The 24199-nt window shown below is 34.0% G+C and overlaps 2 protein-coding genes, 1 long non-coding RNA gene and 3 pseudogenes across 5 annotated transcripts; all 6 read left to right on the top strand.

The window, feature by feature from the left end:
* LOC104742496 (probable carboxylesterase 5) lies at positions 111–1345 on the top strand. Its single transcript, XM_010463506.2, has one exon. The coding sequence runs from the start codon at positions 202–204 to the stop codon at positions 1183–1185; it is 984 nt and encodes a 327-aa protein (XP_010461808.1). The 5' UTR covers positions 111–201; the 3' UTR covers positions 1186–1345.
* On the top strand, positions 1412–2745 carry LOC104742495 (annotated as a pseudogene).
* On the top strand, positions 4211–6492 carry LOC104743990 (annotated as a pseudogene).
* Positions 7406–13878, top strand: LOC104742493 (annotated as a pseudogene).
* On the top strand, positions 15859–18766 carry LOC104742492 (cyclin-dependent kinase inhibitor 7-like). Of its 2 annotated transcripts, XM_010463505.1 has the most exons (3): positions 15859–16221; positions 16395–16447; positions 18570–18766. In XM_010463505.1, the coding sequence occupies exons 1-3, from the start codon at positions 15895–15897 to the stop codon at positions 18583–18585; spliced, it is 396 nt and encodes a 131-aa protein (XP_010461807.1). In that variant the 5' UTR covers positions 15859–15894; the 3' UTR covers positions 18586–18766. The 2 variants fall into 2 exon arrangements, with proteins under 2 accessions (XP_010461807.1, XP_019091442.1); XM_019235897.1 differs by lacking the exon at positions 18570–18766 and having other exon boundaries at positions 16395–16572.
* On the top strand, positions 20604–23812 carry LOC104742491. 2 transcript variants are annotated; one of them, XR_002035136.1, is made up of 4 exons: positions 20604–20798; positions 22084–22216; positions 22624–22749; positions 22833–23812. It is a non-coding gene; the product is annotated as an uncharacterized LOC104742491 (long non-coding RNA). The 2 variants fall into 2 exon arrangements; XR_002035135.1 differs by having other exon boundaries at positions 22829–23812.

Below are 24199 nucleotides of genomic sequence, written 5' to 3'. Positions count from 1 at the left end.
CCAAAATAGAGAAACAGAAAACAAAATGCTACGTGTCAACTTCTTATACCCCTCTCAATGCAACGCGTCGTACTCGTATCTATAAAAAAAAAAACATTAAAATATTCACTACTCACTACTACATAAACGCGTCACACTCCACTCCACAAGCTTCAACTCCAACCACACTTCTCAAGGTCTCATCTATCAATATCATCATCAATGGAATCTGAAATCGCCTCTGAGTTTCTTCCCTTCGTTCGTATTTACAAAGACGGCCGCGTCGAGCGACTCATCGGAAACGACATCATCCCGTCGTCTCTAGATCCCTCAAACGACGTCGTTTCCAAAGACGTTATATACTCCCCCGAGCACAACCTCTCCGTCCGTCTCTTCCTCCCTCACAAAGTCGTCGCCGACAAAAAACTACCTCTGCTTATCTACATCCACGGCGGAGCTTGGATCATCGAGTCACCTTTCTCCCCTATCTACCACAACTACCTGGCGTCGGTTACAAAATCAGCAAACTGCCTCGCCGTCTCGGTTCAGTACCGCCGTGCTCCGGAGGATCCGGTTCCTTCGATGTACGAAGACGTATGGTCCGCGATCCAATGGACCTTCTCTCATGCTAACGGATCTGGTGGTGGTCCTGAAGAGTGGATTAACAAACACGCCGATTTCGACAGAGTGTTTCTCGCCGGAGACAGCGCCGGAGGTAACATATCGCATCACACGGCGATGAAAGCTGGTGAAGAGAACAAGAAGAACAAGAAGAAGAAGGTGGATCTTATCAAAATCAAAGGTATCGCGGTTGTTCATCCAGCTTTCTGGGGAACAGATCCGGTTGATGAGTTCGATATGCAAGACAAAGAGATGAGAAGCGGGATCGCGGTGGTTTGGGAAAAAGTTGCGAGTCCGAATAGTGTGAACGGTACGGATGACCCGTTGTTTAACGTAAACGGATCCGGGTCGGATTTTTCGGGGCTGGGTTGCGAGAAGGTTTTGGTTGCTGTGGCTGGGAAAGATGTGTTTTGGAGGCAAGGTTTGGCTTACGCGAGGAATCTGGACAAGTGTGAGTGGGGAGGGACTGTGGAAGTGGTTGAGGAAAAAGATGAAGGACATGTGTTTCATTTGGAGAAACCTGATACTTATAAGGCTTTGAAGTTTTTGAACAAGTTCGTCGACTTTATTACTTCTACTGGTTGATGAATGTTTTGTAAAAATGTTTTAAATCTTCATGATTTTAAATTTGGTTATGTAACCTTGGATTTGAATTTGGTTTATGTAATCTTATGTTTTGAACCGGGTCGGTTTGAATTTGGTTATGTAATTTACTAATTTTATGTTTTCAACCGGGTCGGTTATCTATTTTCTAATTTTCATTAAATAAATCCTTATCCAAAAGCACATCCTCTCCGACAAAAGTGATAGAACCAAACAAACGCATGCACATTCTCTATCGGACACTAGATAAGTAGATAGATAGCAACCTTCGCCGGATAAAATATTCCGGTGATCATGCTCCGACGAATCACCTTTTCCTCTTCGCAATCTCTCTTCGTTTGCTTAATTCGTCAGCTCCCTCGCCCTTACCGACAACCATCGCCGTCTCCGGCCGCAACATTCGCCGACTATCACCTATCCGCTGTTTTAGTTCACACTCTTCATCTGAAATAATCTCCGAGCATCCTCCGTTCATCCGGGTTTATAAAGACGGTCGTATCGAGCGTCTCTCAGGCACCGAAACCGTTCCGGCTTCTCTAAACCCACAAAACGACGTTGTGTCAAAAGACGTCGTATACTCGCCGAAGCATAACCTCTCCGTTCGTCTCTTCCTCCCTCATAAATCCGCACAACTCGTCGCCGGTAATAGACTCCCTCTACTTATCTACTTCCACGGCGGAGCTTGGATCGTCGAGTCCCCTTTCTCCCCAATCTACCACAATTTCCTCACCGAGGTTGTCAAATCCGCAAACTGCCTCGCCGTCTCTGTTCAGTACCGCCGTGCGCCGGAGGATCCGGTTCCGGCTGCGTATGAAGACGCATGGTCCGCGATCCAGTGGATAGTCTCTCACTACGGTGGGTCTGGTCAAGAAGAGTGGATTAATAAATACCCCGATTTCGAAAGAGTTTATCTCGCCGGAGATAGCGCCGGCGGTAATATATCCCATCACATGGCAATGCGAGCTGGTAAAGAGAAGCTTAAGCCAAGAATCAAAGGGACTGTGATTGTTCATCCAGCTTTTTGGGGAAAAGATCCTGTCGATGAACACGATGTGCAAGACAGAGAGATCAGAAGCGGAGTTGCACAAGTTTGGGAAAAGATTGTGAGTCCGAATAGTGTTGATGGAGTGAATGATCCATGGGCTAATGTAGTTGGATCCGGGTCGGACTTTTCCGGGATGGGATGTGAGAAGGTTTTGGTTGCGGTGGCTGGAAAAGATGTGTTTGTGAGGCAAGGTTTAGCTTACGCGGGGAAGCTGAAGAAGAGTGGGTGGCAAGGTACGGTTGAGGTGATGGAGGAAGAAGATGAAGATCATTGTTTCCATCTCCATAACCCTAGTTCTGAAAATTCTCCCAAATTTATGAAGAAATTTGTGGAGTTTATCACCGGTTAAAGAATCTCTCTGATTAAAATTGTTGTTTTTGTTCGGTCGTCCAAGTGTGATATGAATTAATTTTTATGTATCCTTTGTGTTTGATTTGGTTTATGTAATTTAGGTTCAAGAAATCAATTACATGAATGAGACAGACTTGTTTGTAGTTGTCTTTTTAAAATATTTTCCATAGCAAAACCAGTAACACAAAAGCTCCAAGAGACTCTCGTCGGTGGACGATTAGTAGTAATCGTGGCCGCCGTACGTAGCATCAACTAATCGTTAATGGTCTAGTACTCTAGTGTAATTTACAACGTTTTCTTCTTCTTTGGTTACGTGTTTTCATAACTTTGATTAAGTGTGTACTTCAACTTCTCTACCAACTATGTGACCCAACAAAGTCGTAGCCATGTGTTAGTTACCTTGCATCTCTTTTTTTTATATGGGATATCTCTCCGAAGGGACCTTGCATTTTTTTTACTTGAATACTTGTTAACCAAAAAAACAGTAATACATTTTCGTTTTAGATACGTTCTCTGCATTGACATGTAAATTTATCATCGACAATAATTATTTGTGTTCAAATGAAGATTAATAGATATTGTATATATAATATGTCCACCTCAAAATTGTGTATAATATGCCGGAATATCTAGATGAGTTTTACGAATTTATAAAATTTGCATGTCACTGTATACATCGAACTAATTTGGCACAATGATTGATTTGTGAATTGTGATGACAATTGACAACCTTTAGGCGAATTTTAACTCCTAATTAAAAAACAAACGATGGAAAACTCGTCATTATCCTAATTTTATCTTAATTTTGTGGCTATTAAGAATATCAGGCTCGAATAATTAAACTAGGTATTACTTTAGACGGGATCATACAAATAAAATAATAAAACTACTGAAAATAAAATGACTAGATAGATACATTTTACAGATGACAGTTTTGGTATACACTATTGGTCCACGGTCCACCCCTAAGGCCTAAGTTGTGGAAAGCAATCTAAGTTGTGATTTTATCATTTTACTAAAAGAAACTAATAATTTGTTTACGTAACACTTAAAAGATTTTAGAGTATTCTTAAAATCACATGTTATTCAATTGATGATTTTTAAAAGTCTTTAGAAATCATATGTTATTCAACTTAACATTCATGTAAAATTATTTAAAATAATATACAATCTCTTGTTATTCAATCAGAATTTCTAAAACTTACTTGAAATCTAGTGTTATTCAAAGTATCACAACTTTTTTTTTAAAATGCTACTTTGAATGATTTTAGGAGACTTGTTTTTATTTTTTAGTTGAAAAATATGACTAATAAAATCATACCCTTCAAGGTAGAATTTTGAAGGATTTCAGAAAAAAAAAACATTGGTTTATCGTTTCCCTAACTCTTCCCGTACAGCTCTGAGGTTTCCGATTCATAGATGTCACCACCATCGCCTTTCCAGCTTTTCTTCATCCTCTTCGTCCGAGCAAGGTAGTCCAACTATTCCTCTTCCCAAAACAGTTTTAGTGGTCGCAGTTAACTTAATGTTGGTGACGACAATTCTTCGCTGCAATCATCTTCCAATCAGAACACAAAACTCTTCCTACCGTGTATCATAAGAGAGTATGAAATGACAATTTCAGTGGTCACAGTCAACATTGGCTACCGTGTTAACCCTTGGTCGTGTCGCCGTCGTTCCACTTATCGTCGCAAGTACGTTAATTTGTTAACTGCAGTTTGTTTTGGATTCGATTATTCAAATGTTGTGGTCTAACAAGAAAATCTAATCCTTTCTGGTTATGTAGAATTATTTCTTGAGCTCAACATTAGACACAGATATATACGCTTTGTTTTGGATAGTTCTATTACAATTTCAGACATTGAGTTGGAGTTTCAAACGTTCAGCTTAAGTTTTACTCTTCACTTATGTTTAACTAAACAAACTCTATCTCTTTAGTGTTGTGTAATGTTTATTATATTGGTCTCACAAAATGCTATCGACATTGCTATTTTACCATACATTGGATCATGCTTTAAAAGAGACCATTTGAATATGCAGGTGAAATGAAAGTATAAACTGATCATGATGACTCCTCTTTCTATCGTGCTTTGCAGCTCAAGACGATGTTGCTTGAATTCAAGCTTAATTATTATGCAAATTATGAATATATCGGAAGCCCTATACATCTTGGATACATTCATATGAGGAAGAGTAGTATAATGATTATATTCGTTGGGGAAAGGGAAGGTACAGTTGTGTTTGTGTAAACCCAGCAGACTTGCAAAAGGAGAAGGAGAATGTACTTTTGTCTTTTGTTGACCTTTACAAGGGATGTCCTAAATTAATGCAAACTTCCATTATCTCTATTTGAAGTAGACTTGCAAATATGTTTGTCCAACTTTGCTAATTTCATATATAGAGAACGTCTTTGATTACTCAGACTTTCAAATGTATAGTAAATCTCTCCCATCATGAATCACAAATTAAAAATTCAAAGAAAATGTCAAAAGGAACTCAACTTATATGTTTAGTTGTCTACCAAAGTCTCTTAGCATTAACCATCACTAGAGATTCCTGTGATTTGTTCTATTCAACCAATTTTTTTACATGGCAAAGATAGTGTTTTGTTTTTTTGTTTTGATAAAGGGACCGATGATGTAAAATTGTGAATAAACTCAATTTTTCCTTTTTTGGTTCTACAAATCTCTCAGAATCACCTTAAATCTCAACAAATCACAAGCTAATTTGTTTTTCTTAAAAATAAAAAATAAACAATTCCACCAAATAATCTAAAAACTCATTTAAATCTCACAAAATCTAAAATTTCCAAAATCTCATAAAATCCTCTCAAATCTTGTTTCAATACCCCCTCTTACTAACAAAATGACACTGAGATATGACAAATATAGAATTTAGACAATTTTACCTCTCTGTAATTTAACGGTTAACTATATAAGCTGATAACTTTATCATCATTTTGATAAAACGTATAATTGAAATCTCGTATAAACCAAACTTCACTCTGTTCTCTTTTCCAAAAAAGATGGAATCTTATCACACCACATCATCATCATCATCTACCATCCATCCAAATTCACAAGAACGGCCGTGGCGACCGACTTGTCGGCAGTGACATCATCCCGGCATCGTTAAACCCGAAAAACGACGTCGTCTCAAAAGATGTCGTATACTCCCCGGAGCACAACCTCTCCGTTCGTTTGCTTCTCCCTCATAAATCCACAACCGCGAGTAACAAACTACCTCTACTTATCTACTTTCACGGCGGAGCTTACATCTCATCACTCAATCTCCTTTCTCTCCGGTTTATCATAACTACCTCACCGAGGTTGTTAAAACATCTAACTGCCTCGCCGTGTCGGTTCAGTACCGTCTTTCCCCGGAGCATCCAGTTCCCGCGGCTTACGATGATTCTTGGTCCGCGAACCGCGATTCAGTGGATCTTTGCTCACTCTGATGATTGGATAAACGAACACGCCGACTTCAACAGAGTTTTTATCGCCGGAGACAGCGCCGGAGCTAATATAGCACATCACATGGGAATAAGAGCTGGTAAGGAGAACTGGAGAAGCTCAAACCTGGAATCAAAGGTATCGTAATGGTGCATCCAGGTTTTTGGGGGAAAGATCCCATCGACGAGCACGATGTTCAAGAAGGAGACGTCAGATATTTGGGAAAAGATCGTGAGCCCTAATAGTGTAGATGGAGTGGATGATCCTTGGTTTAACGTTGTTGGCTTCAGGTCGGATATATCCGGGTTGGGATGTGACAAGGTTTTGGTTACGGTGGCCGGTGAAGATGTGTTTTGGCGACAAGGGTTGGCTTACGCGGCGAAGCTGGAGAATAGTGAGTGTGAAGGAGTGATGGAATAGGTGGAAGATGTAGAGGAATGACACTGCTTCCATCTCCATAAGAGCATGGGGATTAGTGTCCTCTTGTTTTTGGTCCTCCAAATTTAATAGTATTATTTTGAAAGGTTTTTATTATTTTTAGTATGAGCATTGATGTCTATTCGTATTTGGTCCCCCAATAAAATAATAATATTTTTAAAATTTAAACATTAATTATTTAAAGTTGAAAAACAAAAACATATAACTAAGACATTGAAAACAGAAAACATAAAACATAAAAACATCAAAAGAAAAACAAACATTTTATTCAACTCATAGAAATTTTAAAATTAATCTTCATTATCCGGAAGATGTCCAAAGTTAGTCTAAATATGCTCAATCAAATCATGTTTTAGTTGGTCATGGACTTGTTTATCCCGAAGTCTTGTTTGACGAGTAATCGTAGTGCTGATATGAACCCACACCGGCGGCACCAACGGTATTCGTCGCTGTTAGATAGAAGAGAGAAGTCGAGAACTTTCTCTCGAACAATTGTTTTGTGTTAACGCTAGACAAAATCTTCTACCAATCATAACCTACCACGTGTCCAAGTAGACGGACGAAAAACGTCGTGTTTAAAGATACGTTTCTTCATTATTGGGCCTTTTTTTTATTTATTTTAAAAAGACAAATCGGGGATGGCCTAAATAGACGCCGATGCACATAGACGCGATGCACATGGTCTAACCCTAATTCTCAAAATGCTTCCAAAACGATGAAGACCTTTGTAGAGTTTATAACAATAAAACGTTATCACTAAACAAAACTTGAACTAAAAAGTTTTAATCGGTTTAGTTCATTTTATTTGGTAATTTGTACATCCGGTTCAAATTTATGAACCGAACCGAACCGGTTTAAACTATTTCTATGTTGTTGACCAAAGAAAAGAAAAGATATTAATTCCGCCACGGAGAAAACGACCTTAAATCAATAAAAACTCCTCGCCGGAGAAAATATTCCGGTAGCCATGCTCCGTTCGGTAACTTGTTCCCCGTCACTTGGCTCGACCTCTCTCTTCTTCCGCTTTTTCCGCCAGTTCCCTCGTTCTTTCTCGTCGACGACCGCCGTCAGCCGCAACATTCGCCGGCTTTCTACTCCAGAAGCTGCTGGGAGACGGCTATTTCTAAGCCGCGGCTTTAAGCTTCGCTCCGCCGCGAGTCGTAGTCTCAATGGCCAGTTCTCTCGCTTATCCATTCGCGCCGTCGCTACACAACCAGCACCTTCTTATTATCCCGGTGAGGTTCTTTAGCTGGATTTGAAACTGTGCTTTTGTACCTTTCCTCCAATTTAGAATAGATGTGAACCTTTTCCCTATACTTGTACAGTTAGTTGTACACCATTTCTGATGAGTGGCTTTGTCTAATGCAGGACAAGATGAGGCTGAGAAGCTTGGATATGAGAAAGTGTCGGAAGAGTTGATCTCAGAGTGTAAATCTAAGGCTGTTCTCTTCAAACACAAGAAAACTGGTTGCGAGGTGATGTCTGTTTCAAACGATGATGAGAACAAAGTGTTTGGCATTGTTTTCAGAACTCCTCCGTAAGTTATATATATATATTTTTTTTTTGTCCTGCTAGACTGCTAGTTTATCTTTAGTATGGTTCTGTTCAGTTCTTTTGTTGATATGGGTGATTTCTTAATGATAATAGTTTGGTTCTTGATGCAGGTAGGATTCTACTGGCATTCCTCACATACTGGAACATAGCGTATTATGTGGGTCAAGAAAGTACCCGCTGAAAGAGCCATTTGTTGAATTATTAAAGGGAAGTTTGCATACCTTCCTTAATGCATTCACATATCCTGATAGGACTTGCTACCCTGTTGCTTCCACTAATACAAAGGTAATAATATATAAGTATACTCTTTTCTTTTCCAAGCTCTATCTTTGTACCATTCTCACATATGTTCATGTTTGGTCTGATCACATTTCATCACTATCTATGCTAGGATTTCTACAATCTTGTTGATGTATACTTGGACGCTGTGTTCTTCCCCAAGTGTGTGGATGACGTTCACACTTTTCAGCAGGAGGGCTGGCACTATGAACTTAACGATCCTTCAGAAGACATATCGTACAAAGGTTCTATATGTTACAGATGCCTTCTTCACCTGGTAGATCCTTGCTGTTTATTAACTTGCTTTTCCTGTCTCTTTGTTAATGTTTCACATATCAGGTGTTGTTTTTAATGAGATGAAAGGTGTCTATTCACAGCCTGATAATATATTAGGGCGGATAACGCAACAGGCAAGTTTTCATTGTTCCTTAATTTTCTTTAACAATTTCCTCGTGCAATCTCATACTAAGAGTGAATCTGTAAAGGTTTGAGTGGATGTGTAGTGTATGAATTAGTTAGCTTTGTTATTTTTAATCTTGTATAGCTTACCTGATTAGATGTGTGTGCGTTTATAGATATTTATCTTTGCATGTGCGCATCTGTATTTAATATTTTGTTGCTTTCTTACTCTGGTCATCACTTCAAGATCTGTTCTTAATCTGCTTTCATTATTTTTTGGTACAGTGGTTCTTATTGTTCTTCTATTTTATTTTTAGTAGGCCTTATGCCCAGATAATACATATGGTGTTGACAGTGGAGGTGATCCAAAAGATATCCCGAAGCTTACGTTCAAGGAATTTAAGGTTTGTTAAGCAGTTTATGTGATTTAATTATATGATAATATACTGCAACAGAATCGTAATGATATGTATGACTTCTTATGCATAATATATATTATTCTTTATGTGGTGATAATCCCAGGAGTTCCACCGTCAGTATTATCACCCAAGCAATGCCAGGATATGGTTCTATGGAGATGATGAACCAGTTCACCGCCTCCGCGTCTTGAGTGGTAAAGAGTTATATCTTTTATCATATTTTCTTGAGGAGATTGCCCTCTTCTTGATTTATGTTCGCCATTGTATTATTATTTACAGATTTTGTGACTATTTTACTAATTTGTGCAGAATACTTGGACATGTTTGGTGCAAGTCCAGCTCGAGATAGTTCAAAGGTTGAACCACAAAAGCTATTCTCTGGGCCTCGCAGCATTGTTGAAAAATACCCTGCTGGTGAAGATGGTGACCTTAAGAAGAAGCATATGGTGTGCCTTAATTGGCTGCTTTCTGACAAGCCACTGGACTTACAAACTCAACTCGCACTTGAGTTTTTGGATCATTTGATGCTTGGGACTCCTGCTTCCCCGTTAAGAAAAATCTTATTGGAAAGCGGTTTAGGAGAAGCTCTAGTTAATAGTGGGATTGAAGATGAACTTCTCCAGCCCCAGTTCAGTATCGGTTTGAAAGGTGTTTCCGATGAGAATGTCCAGAAGGTTGAACAGATGATCATGAATACTCTGAGAAAGTTGGCAGATGAGGGGGTTGATACTGATGCTGTCGAGGCATCCATGAATACAATTGAGTTTTCCCTGAGAGAAAGCAATACAGGATCGTTCCCTCGTGGTTTATCACTTATGCTCCAATCAATTGTGAGTTTATCTGCCTTTTTTTCTTATGTTTGCCCTTACTATGTAGTACTGTTTCTTATTTTAGTGTTGGATGCTTAGGCGAAATGGATATACGACATGGATCCTTTTGAGCCATTAAATTATGAGGAACCATTGAAGTCCCTGAAAGCTAGAATAGCTGAAAAAGGATCCAAGGATGTCTTTTCCCCACTGATAGAGAAGTTTATTTTGAAGAACCCTCATTGTGTTACTATCGAGATGCAAGTAAGTTTCTTTCTGAGTTTCTCATTGCTTTCTAATGTTTCTATTACTCTATTTTAATAACACGTTTCATCAGCCTGATTCCGAAATAGCTTCTCAAGAGGAAGCGGAGGAGAAAAATATTCTAGAAAAAGTTAAAGCAAGTATGACAGAAGATGATCTTGCAGAACTAGCGCGTGCCACAGAGGAGTTGACATTGAAGCAAGAGACTCCTTACGCTCCTGAAGCACTGAAATGCGTTCCATGTTTAAACTTGAGTGACATTCCAAAAGAACCTATATATGTTCCCACTGAGGTGATAATTATATTAGCTCTCTGCAGTTGTTGTATATTCGAACAATTGTTCAGCTTGATGCTGATATGGTGCTTTATAGGTTGGAGATATTAATGGCGTGAAGGTTTTGCGGCATGATCTCTTTACAAATGACATACTCTGCACTGAAGTAGTCTTTGATTTGGGTTCACTAAAGCATGAGCTTCTTCCACTCTTACCCCTCTTCTGGTAACTTGTTGTCTTCTACATCTCAATTTTAACCTTTAGGCCTTATATTCTGCTTTTGGGGTTTTCTCTTAATTTTTCCAGAAATGCAAGTGGTGAAATATTTAATGAGGAATTGCTATAAAATAATTCCATCAACCCCTGTTCGGTAGATTAAATCTCTAAACAAATCACTATTTTGGATGTCTGATGTAGCTTACATTTAGTATGACATATTGCTTGGTTTTTGTCCGAGAGAGGCTCCATGGCTATTTTACTATTCTTGAAATTTTATTTTAGTGCTCTCAACAACCATCAGTTGAAATTATATGCCAAAAGGCCAGCTTCCAAGCCTTCTGCTGTAGTGTCGTGGTTTGTATACGATTCTTGGTTGCATTTTAGTGATAGCAGTATCAAGGTCAATTACTGATGTCTTCTTCTCCTACTAAAGTTTGTTTCTAATTTAGTGTTAATTTCGTAGTAGCTTCTTTGCAAATTTCTTTCTTGTATCACCCTCGACATTTGCATGCTATGTTTTTTTTTATCTCCCATAAGTTTGTCTGTCGGTTATTCCAGTTGTAGTTTATCATCAGAGTATATGAGACACCCTATGCTAAATTCGTAATTTTTAACGCCTATATAATTCCTGTCTTGACAGTCAATCATTGCTAGAGATGGGCACGCAAGACTTGACCTTTGTCCAACTTAATCAGTTGATTGGAAGGAAAACCGGAGGGATATCAGTTTATCCCCTTACATCCTGTGTGTGGGGTAGGGATGATCCATGTAGCAAAATCATTGTGCGTGGAAAATCCATGGTTGGACGCGCTGAAGACCTTTTTCACCTGGTAATTTTTGCTTTAACATCTTTAACTTATCACATATTGTTGGAGATCTGCGTATGTTAGGATAGTTAATGTAGAGTTTTCTTGGGCCTCGAAACGGAGAAACAGAATACAAAATTAATCTTTTTTTCCTCATGTCCTCTAACTCGTTGCTATATCTTTTTGATACGTTTTGTGTCCATCTCTTTATCAGAAAACAAAAGCTGTTTGTTTTATTTGTGTCTATGTATCCCTCCTGTCTCCTGATCACTTCCCTCTTTAAGCATAAATGCTCACTTTCTATCTCTCCTTGTGCTCATCCCATTTGGTGACCAGTGTCTGATACTATTTTCTGCGTGTTCAAGGTAGAGTGTAGAGGTAGACTAAACAAGCACTTGCTACTTGAAAACTGATTCTGTTTATTTTAGAGTGTCTATTCAGAAAAAATCCTTACTCTCAAGTTTAAAGTAGAAAATAATGTAGACATAGAACGTAGCTGTAGTTGATACTTGATTTCCAATAGAAATTGTAGTTAAATACTTATGTTTCATTCACTTTGCTGCAGATGAACTGTGTGCTGCAAGAGGTTTGATTTACAGATCAACAGCGGTTTAAACAATTCGTCTCTCAGAGTAGAGCTGGAGTGGAGGTATGCAGTTCTTTCTTCCTTTTGCATAATAAGTAGAACATGGTGGTACTAGTATAACACCAACTTGTGTTCATTTCAGAACCATTTGAGGGGAAGTGGTCAAGGAATTGCTGCTGCGAGGATGGAAGCAATGTTGAACGTTGCTGGATGGATGTCTGAACAGATGGGTGGTCTCAGGTTGGAACTTGATAACTCTTTTTTAAAGTGCTAGTTCTCATCATTTGTGTAGCATCTTGATTTGATTGAAACCTGGCTGTGGGATTTATTCACATTGTTAGTTTAATTCTGAAACTTGCAGAGAGCCTAATTGTGTTTTGCTTTTCTCTTTGTAGTTACCTTGAATATCTACATACTCTCGAACAGAAGGTGGATCAAGACTGGGAAGGAATTTCATCGTCACTTGAGGAAATCAGAAGGTCTTTCCTTTCCAGGAATGGCTGCATTGTCAATATGACTGCTGATGGAAAGTCCCTTACAAACACTGAAAAGTTTGTTGGAAAGTTTCTTGATTCACTCCCTGAAAAGCCGTCTGGTGGACTCGTGGACTCGTCACTTGGGATGCACGACTACCTTTGAGAAATGAAGCTATAGTAATACCAACCCAGGTAAACAAATTGAAATGTATATCTTGTGTACTTGGGGGTGTATTTCTCATCGCTCAACTTTGATTATATCGCAAGTTTATACATGCTCTCTCGACAGGTGAATTATGTGGGGAAAGCAGGTAACATATACAGCAGTGGCTATGAGCTTGATGGGAGTTCATATGTTATATCAAAGCATATTAGTAACACTTGGTTATGGGATCGTGTTCGTGTTAGTGGTGGTGCATATGGGGGTTCCTGTGATTTTGATTCACATTCAGGTAAAATTGCCTCCTTCAGAGAGTTTTCCTGACGTTGACATGTTATCCTTTAGACCTGACCTTTGGATTTTCTCTTGTGCAGGAACATTTTCGTTCTTATCTTACCGTGATCCCAACCTATTAAAGACTCTAGACATATATGATGGAACTGGGGATTTCTTACGTGGCCTTGATGTTAATGAAGACACCCTTACTAAAGCAATCATTGGGACAATTGGCGATGTTGATTCGTACCAACTCCCTGATGCCAAAGGTTATAGCAGGTATGATGTTTATCTCTGGGTTCTTCTTCTCTGGTCTCTGGTGACTTTTTCTCAAGGAATGTAATGGATTCTGAATCAAATTTCCTATCTCTGTCTCCAGTTTGTTGAGGCATTTACTTAATGTAACCGACGAAGAGAGGCAAATAAGGCGCGAAGAGATATTATCAACAAGGTTAACGTCGTTCTCTCGTTTTTTCTTTTAACGTGTATATATATATCAATTTAAACTAGTGTTAGGAGCTTAATGACTTCTTTGATCTCGCAGTTTGAAGTAACTTTCTCTTTGATCTCGCAGTTTGAAGGACTTCAAGGAATTTGCAGAAGCAATTGACTCGGTGAAAGATAAAGGCGTTACAGTGGCCATGGCATCACAAGAAGACATCGATGCAGCAAACAAAGAACGCCCAAACTTTTTCGAGGTGAAGAAGGGTCTTTGAGTCTGAGACACTCTTAAAAAGTAGCTTAGCACAGTGAGGAAGAAATTTTCTTAGGTTCATATTATTTTGTGGTTTATTTCACTGTGTTTTACATATAGAGTTATATGCCAACATCATGAATTTATCATAGTTGAAATAAAGCGTTTTTACCTCAAAACAGGCTTTTTTAGCTACTGTTGCATTTAAATCGTTAGTTTTTTTTTCCCTAGTTCTATTTATATTCCATGTTCTTATCAGCACAAGTTCTCGAGGATTTTCGTGTACCTTTTAGGTTTCAAAACCAGTCTTGGTTAAAAATGATGAATCAGATAGACATTAGTTTCATGACTTCATCATTGGCTGGGATCGAACAGTGCATGTGCTTTGTTAAAAAAAATTGGCTCCCAATCATCTATTACTTATCATGTGTCCTGATCTTGTAACCTTCATCCTTTGTAATGTATTTCATGCTTTATGTGTTTCGTTTTTTGAATTAGGTCTTAAACATTCCGAAGGGAAATTAAAACTTTTTCCCTAGGCATTGGCAATTTGGCATAAAGAATCTCTAGGTTACTTTTTTTTAAAGTGAATTAGTCTTTAAAGAAACATTTTTATTAACATCGATCCATAAAAGATACTTTTATGGTTAATCCATAAATAAAGATACTTGTATTAACCTTTCTGACCTCATCCTTTTGATCACATCATTATTCTGAGTAGATTAGTCCAGGAAGATACTTGTATTGTATTGTTCTGATCAGAAAACATGGGTGGTAGATAGCAACATCATGGATAAATGATTGAATTGAATATACATTTTGGAGATTAATCAACTATGATGAATTTTGGATAAATGATTGAATTGAACATTTCATTCTACTGTTTTTTCGATTGAATTGAATATATATATATATATATATATATATATATATATATATTTGCTTGTGATTGATTATAAAATATTAACTCACTCACCCAATTCCATGAACTAACAACAACGCATCCTACATCTTTTTGTTTTGAGTTTTTAAGATTAAATGTTTAGAAGTATACTCTTTACAATATTTGGTCTTCACAGTTACAATGGCATATGCAATGAATGTTATAACAGTTTTGTGGATGTTACAGGTACAATTATGGACATAATTAATGAATTGATTGTATGTGTTTTTGTTTTCCTGGTGACATGTGTAAATGTTATTTTTAACTAAATGGAAAAACACCGATAGTATATGGTGGAGCGACAAATAAGAAAATTAATTTTTTTATTTCCATCCAAAGTAAATGCTTGTTAGCACAATTATTTAGTAACGGTCAATTATTGCTCATTATTTCACTGCCAAAAAAAATCCAAATTGGTCCCATTTTTATTTGAAGGAAATAAAAGTGTAAATTCTTAACCCATTTTTGCATTTTTGGACATATAGAGATTTCGTGTAAGAGCATGATTCTTAAAGATTGGTTTTTTTTTTGTCATTTAAAAAGTCCCCTAATAAGTACTGTATTAATTGATTGTATTTATAGTTCTGTCTCAACTCTCAAGAGGTACTCGTAAGAAAGTGAATCCTTTAGGTTCACCTGACGGCTTAAGTAACTAACTAATTGGGATTTAGACACTAATCTATGTAATCTGGTCATCGATGATTTTACTATAGTCATTGATATCTTTTGATTTGATAGAGATTATATTTTCTCGTGTTATATATTTTTCTAAAATTATTATACAAAATATGTATTTCAAGATTGTGAAACTTCTTAGATCAGTAAAACCAAAAGACATAGCTATTTTTTACAGCTTGACCCAAAAAAAAGTACTATTTTTACAGCATATACGAGACGACGACGTTTTTTCGCCAGTTGCTTTAAAAGGAAGCTAAAAAACGGCAAAAAAAAGAAGCGCCGTTTCGAATCCCGACGGCGTCTACGTAGGAGGAAAAAAAAAAACGAAGGTCCGTAACGGCGCCGTTACCTGCTTCCCACCGTCAACGGCCCATTTATCCGCTATAGCCAAGGCCCAATAATTAAATCTCAGCCGTTGAATTAATCAACGGCTCTAGATCCATCATCTTCCTTCCTCCCTCTCTCCTCCCCCATATACCCAAAACCCTTCCTCCTCTGTTTTTTTCTCATTAAACCAGAGAGAAACCCCAAACTCTCTCTCTCGAAAAAAAAAAAAAAAAAAAAANACAATGAGCTTGAGAGAGATGAGCGAGACAAAATCATTGATATTCAAGAGAAACGCTGAGTTCGAAGGATCAAACATCAAGAGGATAAGACTCGAAGAAGACGATGATGATGATGACGACGTTTTACGGTCACCGAAGAGGACGCTTTCTTCTTCTCTGTCCTCTTCTTCTCTAGCTTACTCGGTTTCAGATTCCGGATGTTTTTGCTCCGCCGCTTTATCTGAAGAAGAAGACGATGATCATCGTAGCTCAAGCATCAGCTCTGGTTGTTCTAGCGGTGAAACTAACGAAATCGCCACGAATACTCGTCTTGCTTTTTTAGATCTGGAGGTGAAATTTCAAAACTCGATTCTACAAATTTTGAATTTTCTCTGTTCAGATTTTTTTTATTTATTTATTGGTGACTGGTAACACAATAAATGCTCTGAGAAAGATCTGATTACGTTTTTTTCAAAATTTAAATTAACGAACAATGAAAGAGTAATTGATTGTTTCCGTTTCAGGCTCATCAAATCTCCGAAACCGAAATCTCAACGTTAATCTCCAACAATTTCAGGTTAAATTCCAAATCAAAGTTTCAAAGCTTTCTTCATCGTTTCGTCTATAAATTCATAATCTCTCGAGTAATGTTAATTACAAATTTTATGTAAAATATTTTCTCTTTTAAATAAAATTTTCATATTTACGAAATCTTCTTTTTTCTAATTGAGTGATATGCTTCGTAATTATATACTTGATTATATATGTTACCGTTTTTTATGTTAAGGATTTATTTCATTTTTCTGTTGCATATGTCAAAATCTAACTAGAAGAATATTTTTATACATGCAAAAAATCATATTAATTGGTTGACAAATGTCACAATCATGTTAATTAATAACTTAGAAAACTAATCTTTATTTAATGTATAATTTTCATTTAATATGTTTTTCAACATACAATATTTGTGATTCTTTTCTTTTTAGAATTAGTAATTTAATATATTAGCTTATATAAAATCATAATTTAATTCTTTTACTTTTATGATTTCTAATTTGTAGTTTATTGTATAATTTATTTGTATCTTATTATATAAAGTTGAGTTTTCAAAATTAGCGATTAACAGGATCATTAACACATACTAATGAAATGTTGACATGTGTCAACAAATTATTATTTTTCAAAACAACTATTTGAGAAAATAACATTAAATCTACATATTTATATTTTTTAAAAATTTCTAAATCAAAAAAGAAAATAAAACTAATCTATTTTCCATTGTATCATAATTATATTATACATTTTTCTCAATTAGATTTTGACATATATAAACAAAAAAATAGTACATTAAGCATGTATACTATTATTAATCAATAAATAGTAAATAACAAATTTAAAAAGAATAACATAAGTTATGTCAAAAGAATTATTATTTTTGAAATGTAACAGGACATCTAATTAAGAAAGTAATATTACAATTAAACCTCTATAAATTAATACTCTATAAATTAATAAACACTATAAATTAATAAATTTTGCTAGTCCCAAATCGGGACAGTGTAAAAATTAACAAAATTCGATAAAATAATAAGATAATGTTTTTTTTTGAAATCCCCATGTAAAATATGGTCCCAATAATATCATAAATTAATAACCATGTAAATTTATATATATATATATACATATATATACATATAGTAAAGTATGTTTTTCTTAAACCTCATATCTATAAAAAAATTGTTATGTTGTATCTTCAAACTATAATGATATAAAATATTCTATAACATTTCATAAAACAGCTAAAACTTTGGGTTAAAGTTTTCAATTTCTAAATATGTATAATTTACATTTTCATAGTTTGATATACTATTAAAATACGATAATTGATATTCTTATTCATAAATTTGAATATTTATGTCATGTGTGTAAGTGAATTTGTCTATAATATTTGTAATTCATTGTCAATAATATTTTTTAATTATTTCAAATTCCAATACCTTAAAATTTACAACATCCAAAATTCTAATCTTATTTTACAAAAATTGTCTCAAATTATAATTTAAAAAAAAANTAGTTTGATATACTATTAAAATACGATAATTGATATTCTTATTCATAAATTTGAATATTTATGTCATGTGTGTAAGTGAATTTGTCTATAATATTTGTAATTCATTGTCAATAATATTTTTTAATTATTTCAAATTCCAATACCTTAAAATTTACAACATCCAAAATTCTAATCTTATTTTACAAAAATTGTCTCAAATTATAATTTTAAAAAAAATAAACAATTAAAATATATCTATAAATTAATAATTATTAATTTACACTATAAAATAATTATTATTAATTTATAGATAAATTAATATCACTATAAATTAATAAAATGTCTTGGTCCCAACATTATTAATTCATAGAGATTTTACTGTATATCTATATAAAAATTATGTTTGTGAAGTGACTTTACATCAGTGGCCATTGGTAATTCGAATTGTATAAGGCACCATCATACCAGAAATCGAGCCCTACTCTATACGAATGTAGGGATTTGGCTAATGAACCGGCTGTTGTAGCCCAAATGTTGACAAAAAAAATATTTATGTTTATATCGAAAGCTTTGATCTTTGATTTTTTTTCCGATATAATTTTGCTGATCTATTATGTGGGTCTTTGATTCGTGCATGTTCCAATGGAAGCTATCATATGCAATGAAATGAAATCGAAGTATATAAATTCCGCTAATTAATTGAGGATGGAGACATTGATGGAGGTTCCAAAAGTGATTCTACAGTTAGTAGTATTATAAATTTGGAAGATTAGTCGGTGATTGATGTTTCTGGTCAAAATCTAGAGTTTTCTCTTCTGAATAATGTTGATCATTCCGGTACTGAAACAAGAGCTGCTTGATCAAGTAATTGAGAAACAATTTTCAATTTTGGGAAGTTGGAATGGTAAACTATTTTAAAATTGGTTTCCAACCAGATTTATGTGGTTTTCTATCGGATTTGGTTCGTAAATCGTTTAAACCCAGGTATATGGAGAAATATATGAGAACTTTTGATTCGGGTAGAAATAATTTGAGAATTTACGATTCGAGAATATTTGAGACGAGGTCATAGTTTTAAGTAGTTTTGGTACAATGTTATACTTCTGAAGAGTAAATAGTTTTGGTACAATGTTATCCAAACCAAAATCCGAATGGATATCCGAACATGCCCAAAATAAAAATACATAGTAATAATATCTTAGTAATACTTATAAGTTGTAATAACTTAGGTGTCTAAAAGTTTAAATTTTTGGATATTTTAAATATTGTCATGAATTTCAAATATTTTTGAGTATATTTAGGTAAAAAATAAGAGTAATTTTTAGATATTTTGGTTCATTTCAAGTAGTTTGAATAGATTTGGACAGAAAATTTTAGATTTTTGAGTACTTCGGATAACCGAATCCGAAAACTCTGATCCGAATCCGAAATTTGAAAATATCGGAACGGATTTTAGAATTATAGATCCAAAAAATCCGAAATCCAAAAAATCCGATCCGATCCGAACAGAAAATCCGAACGTCCAGGGCTAATTTTATAGGTGGTGCTAAATAGCATATTTTAACAATAAAATAATAATGGGTGTAAGAACATATTTTTAATGATAAAACATAGAGTAAAATTGTACATGATTACTAATTAGATGTTGCTTTGATGAACTCTTTCCATGTAAAATAATATGTGAATAAGTTGTATAACGTTTTAAAAATTTGACAATAATAATATTCATAATAATGAGTATTTTGGCAAAAATTTTGGTGGGATATAATTTAGCTTTTAATTATTGTAATAATTGTTATAATATATTAAAAATATATAAATATAAATAAGTGTAAGGTAAATACAGATATGATTTTTTTTTCTAACTAAATTTTTTTATATATTTAATTCAGGAAATAAATTTTCTTTTTATATTTTTAAAAATTTGTTTAAGATTTAGGATTTATTTTTTCCAACAATTTTTAAACCCGCACATCGTGCGGACCCTTATCTAGTTGATATATATTTTATATAAATTTTCAAAAAAGCAATTGTAATCCTTTTATTTTTACTATATTTAATTTATTGTATAATCTTCTTTTTATAAATATAACTCTTCTTTATATATATGTCAATATCTTATCGATACAATTCACAAGTGTCACAATCTTGTTAATGTCTAACTTTAAAAATCAAAATTTATGTAATAAGAAATGTAATTGTTTTTGTTATTATATTAAATGAAAAAAGATATTAGACTATATATAGTCTATAATTAAAATATTATTATAACTACATTCATTGTTTAAAAATTATTAACTCAATATAATTTGTAATCCCTAGATCTGTTATAATTAATGTTCTAGATATGTTTATTAAAAAAAAAATGTAGATTTTCATAAACTCAATAGAAATGTTTCTCTTTTAGCTGAAAATTAAAAAACACTAGTGATCGACCTGCACATAAGTGCGGGGGAATTTTAAAAAATATATATTTATAAACTTGTATATTTTTAATTTTAATGAAGTTAATTATGATGTAATGCATATATATATATATATATATATATATGCCAAAAAAAATAATGGACCATAAATATAGAAGTCCAAATTAATAGTGTAGTTGAGTCCTTTTTGTAAACATATGACCTATTATCACCCCATCAGCTACAAACATTTATTTGTTTGGAAAAGAAAAAAAAGACAGAAACAAAGAAAAAAAGACGAAAGGACAAACAGAGAGTTGTCTCCTAAACGAAAACTCGATTCCACCAAATTGACCTTATTCAGCCGATAATCTCTCACCCAAATCTGATTTTCCAGTCTAAAATTCCAGTTAAAGCTCTATCATCAATCTGTCTTTTTTGGATTATCTAAATGGATTGTATGGATAACTAAGGTAATAGTTGGATCTGTTATTTAAATTTCCATCTTATAGTTCAGAATTTTTTTTGATTTATCATTTACTTCTTTTTTAATGTATAAATTTAGCTTTAGTGTGGATTTTTGTGGTGTTGAATCTTGTATGGCTCTTGATCTAAAGAATTGAATCTTTTTTAGAAAATTGTTTTAATTTATTTTTGTTGTTTACATCGAATAAATGTTATGGTTTATACTGAAGTTTCTGTTTTTCTTAGTTATGATTTTTCTTTCAAACAGGAAAAAAAATAAAAAACTATTTCAACAATAAGAAACAAAGCCTTTCGAATTATGATAATGGCTCTATTCCGATATTTGAAAACTCTAATGTTTAATTTTTCTCTAGTCAGGGCTAAAGTTTTTTGAATACGACCATCATTAGACACCTCAATTGGATTTCATAAGGACTTATACCATACACTGGTAAAATTTATTAATAATTTTTTATGTTGCTATATATTATCTTTCTAATATTGTTAAAATATATTTATTTTTACAATTAAATTAGCTTTACATCACTATTTTATTTTTTGTTTACATTTTACTCTACTACTTTTTTTTTGGGATAAGAATATATAGTTAATATTAGATTTAGAAAATATATTAACTGTCTTGGACCTCTTAATATTATATTCAAAATAGTATATAATTATTTAGATTTCGTAATTAGATTGTTTAAACTAAAGTAGATATTTTGTGTATGTAGCTATTATTAAATATATATTAAGTGGAATATTTTGCAATGGACATTCCATTTTGGTTTTGTTATATTAGAAATTTTATGAGTTATCACAACGATAACAATTATGGTTGGGCAAATCTGATTAATGTTTATTCCAAAATAAAAACTATTTGAATAAAAATTAAATTGTTTAGCATATTCGTGTGAATTAAGGTTTTCTTTTTTTTTTGGTCGGAGTGAATTAAGGTTTTCTTATGTTAATAGATTATCACTTAAAAAGATTTAAATTAATGTATTCGGTTTATAGTTGAAGAAAGAGTAAACTTTTTAAGTAATTATAGTTGAAGAAAGAGTAAACTTTTATAGACGAAGCGGTGGATCAAAACTCTTGTTTCACGTTTAGTGTCTAATTTAATATGTTCATTAGTATTTTTAAGGTCACATTGCTTTCACTTTTTTTTTTGGAATATACATAAACCCTTGCCTCATCTCTAGGGAATTCCAATCGACATGCGCTAATCGCTATCATTAGATTCTTCTCGCGCTGTTTACTCCTTGATCTCGATTTCTCTTTGCAATTCAGCTTCTGGTTCTTGATCTGATCTGCGTTGTCGATGGCTATACGAAACTGAACTCTCCTTTGATCCACCGCTTCGTCTTGTTCTTTTCTAGCATGTGTACAATATTTGGAGGCCTATTACAAAAAAAAAAGCAAGGTAAATTGTCTTTTAGTTCTTATACTCTGAAACATTGATGTGTTTCTATATTTTTAACTGAACACATGTCTAATCCCCAATAGTTTATCGTTAATACACTTAGAGTTTTAATGGAATTGATGGAGTGCAAAATGACATAATAATATTTACTCTTCGAATTGACTTCATTTTTAAACGCTGTCATAAGTTGTTATTGTAATGGGTCTCTGACTTAAGTAATAATTTTCGATTGTTCTTTGTTTATATGTGGTAGAATATATTTTACCTTGAAGCTACACCTGAGAATCGACTTAATATTAGTTCTCATGAATGGTTAGATGACTATAGAGAAAGAATAATGTATAGGTAGTATTCAGCAGTTAATCAATATCTATTCAAATACTTACTACCTTATTTGCTATTTATAGATGGAAGACTGGATGAGCAAGCACGAAGCTAACATTCCTTGATTCTTGTAAAGATGTTTGGCTGGATTTGCAGCAGATCCTGCTTCATGCTTCATGATATCATCCTGCTTCATTATATCAACAAATGTGCGTTAAATTGATGAATACAATATAGATCAATAACTTGGTCATACCGTAACTAACATTACCTTATTTATTGTTTAAGGAAGATCACATTGTTTTCCATTCCTTGTAATTGCTTTCTCTTGATCGATGGTGCTTCTCGACCATGTTTGGCAAAACCAGGGTCCAGGTATGTTTGTAACATCCTCCAAAACAGTTCTTTTTGGCAAGTTTGATTCTGTAGTAGATCCTATAATATACAAACAAATAAGAAAACAATAATTCAGTCCCTCCCATGTATGTTTTACCTTGTATACTATCGATGATTTCACCTTACTTTTCCAACTTGTTTTAAAAGACTGATGTTAACGAGCTTTCTTCACCCATAATTAGCAGCCACTAATCGTGGCCCACGATGACTAAAAATTGGCAGATATATCTAAATTATTGAATATTATGTTTGTTTATCGAGGTTTGTTTATCGAGGTTTGTATTAATGATAAGATACGTTAATTATCTTCTTAACTAAAATATCCGGGATAGTTGCTAAAATTTAAGGAATACGAATATTTATTTTGATTTTAGAAGGTGAATATTAGTAATAATATATCAAAAACTTTGTAAACATTCTAATGACAATGATTTGTGTAATGTTAATGAATGAATTAGTTAATTTGGAAATCTGCAATATTTTTGATTATATGTTCGATAATATATCCATTGATTCCGGATTTTGAGTAAATGTTTTAAACAAAAATTAATGACAAAGTTTGTTTTATGTTTGTTCGGTCCACCTGTATGGTAGATACGATTTGATTTTGAGTTGATTTTCCTAATATAACGTGGTTAATCAATTAATTATGGATCTTATATTTATCTTATATTGTTTACCCTTTTATTATTTTCTACTACATTTTGCTGAAAACTAGTTCTGATTGGCTACCGGAGTTAAGGTGGGCGACAAACACTCTATTAAACAGGATCCGAATATGAGTATTACGGGTCGCCCAGGATCCGCCCGTCTAGACAAAGAAAACTTACCAAGTTACCCTTTTCGGGGTTTTTTTTGTGTTTTCCAATTTTTTTTTTTGAGGGACATTGTATGACATTCTATTTTTTTTTAATTTTTTTTATCTCTAAATGTACTTCCCAATTAATAGTATAGATTTCAATATGAATTTTAGTTGTAATATATTAATTAATTCTATCCTTGTATCCCATATATAGTAAGTATAGTAACCAAAAACCTACTGATTTTCTTATAATCATATTTTCGACTATAAAACCACAATATTCTAGAGATCTAAAGGCGTTGAAGCTGCTTCTTGACTTAGCAAAAAGGTTACAACCTTAGCTTAAAAAAGATGTCTGGTTGGGAAAATATGGACAGAAACATATTAGCCCAGATATTTGGGATGCTCAAGGTAATTGATATAATTATGGGGGCATCACGCGTCTGTATCTCTTGGTTCCT

The sequence above is a fragment of the Camelina sativa genome, chromosome 14, assembly GCF_000633955.1.
Source record: "Camelina sativa cultivar DH55 chromosome 14, Cs, whole genome shotgun sequence".
In the NCBI taxonomy this organism is placed as follows: Eukaryota; Viridiplantae; Streptophyta; class Magnoliopsida; order Brassicales; family Brassicaceae; genus Camelina; species Camelina sativa.
Note: the sequence above shows the minus strand (reverse complement) of the source record. Positions and strands in the feature narration are given on the sequence as shown.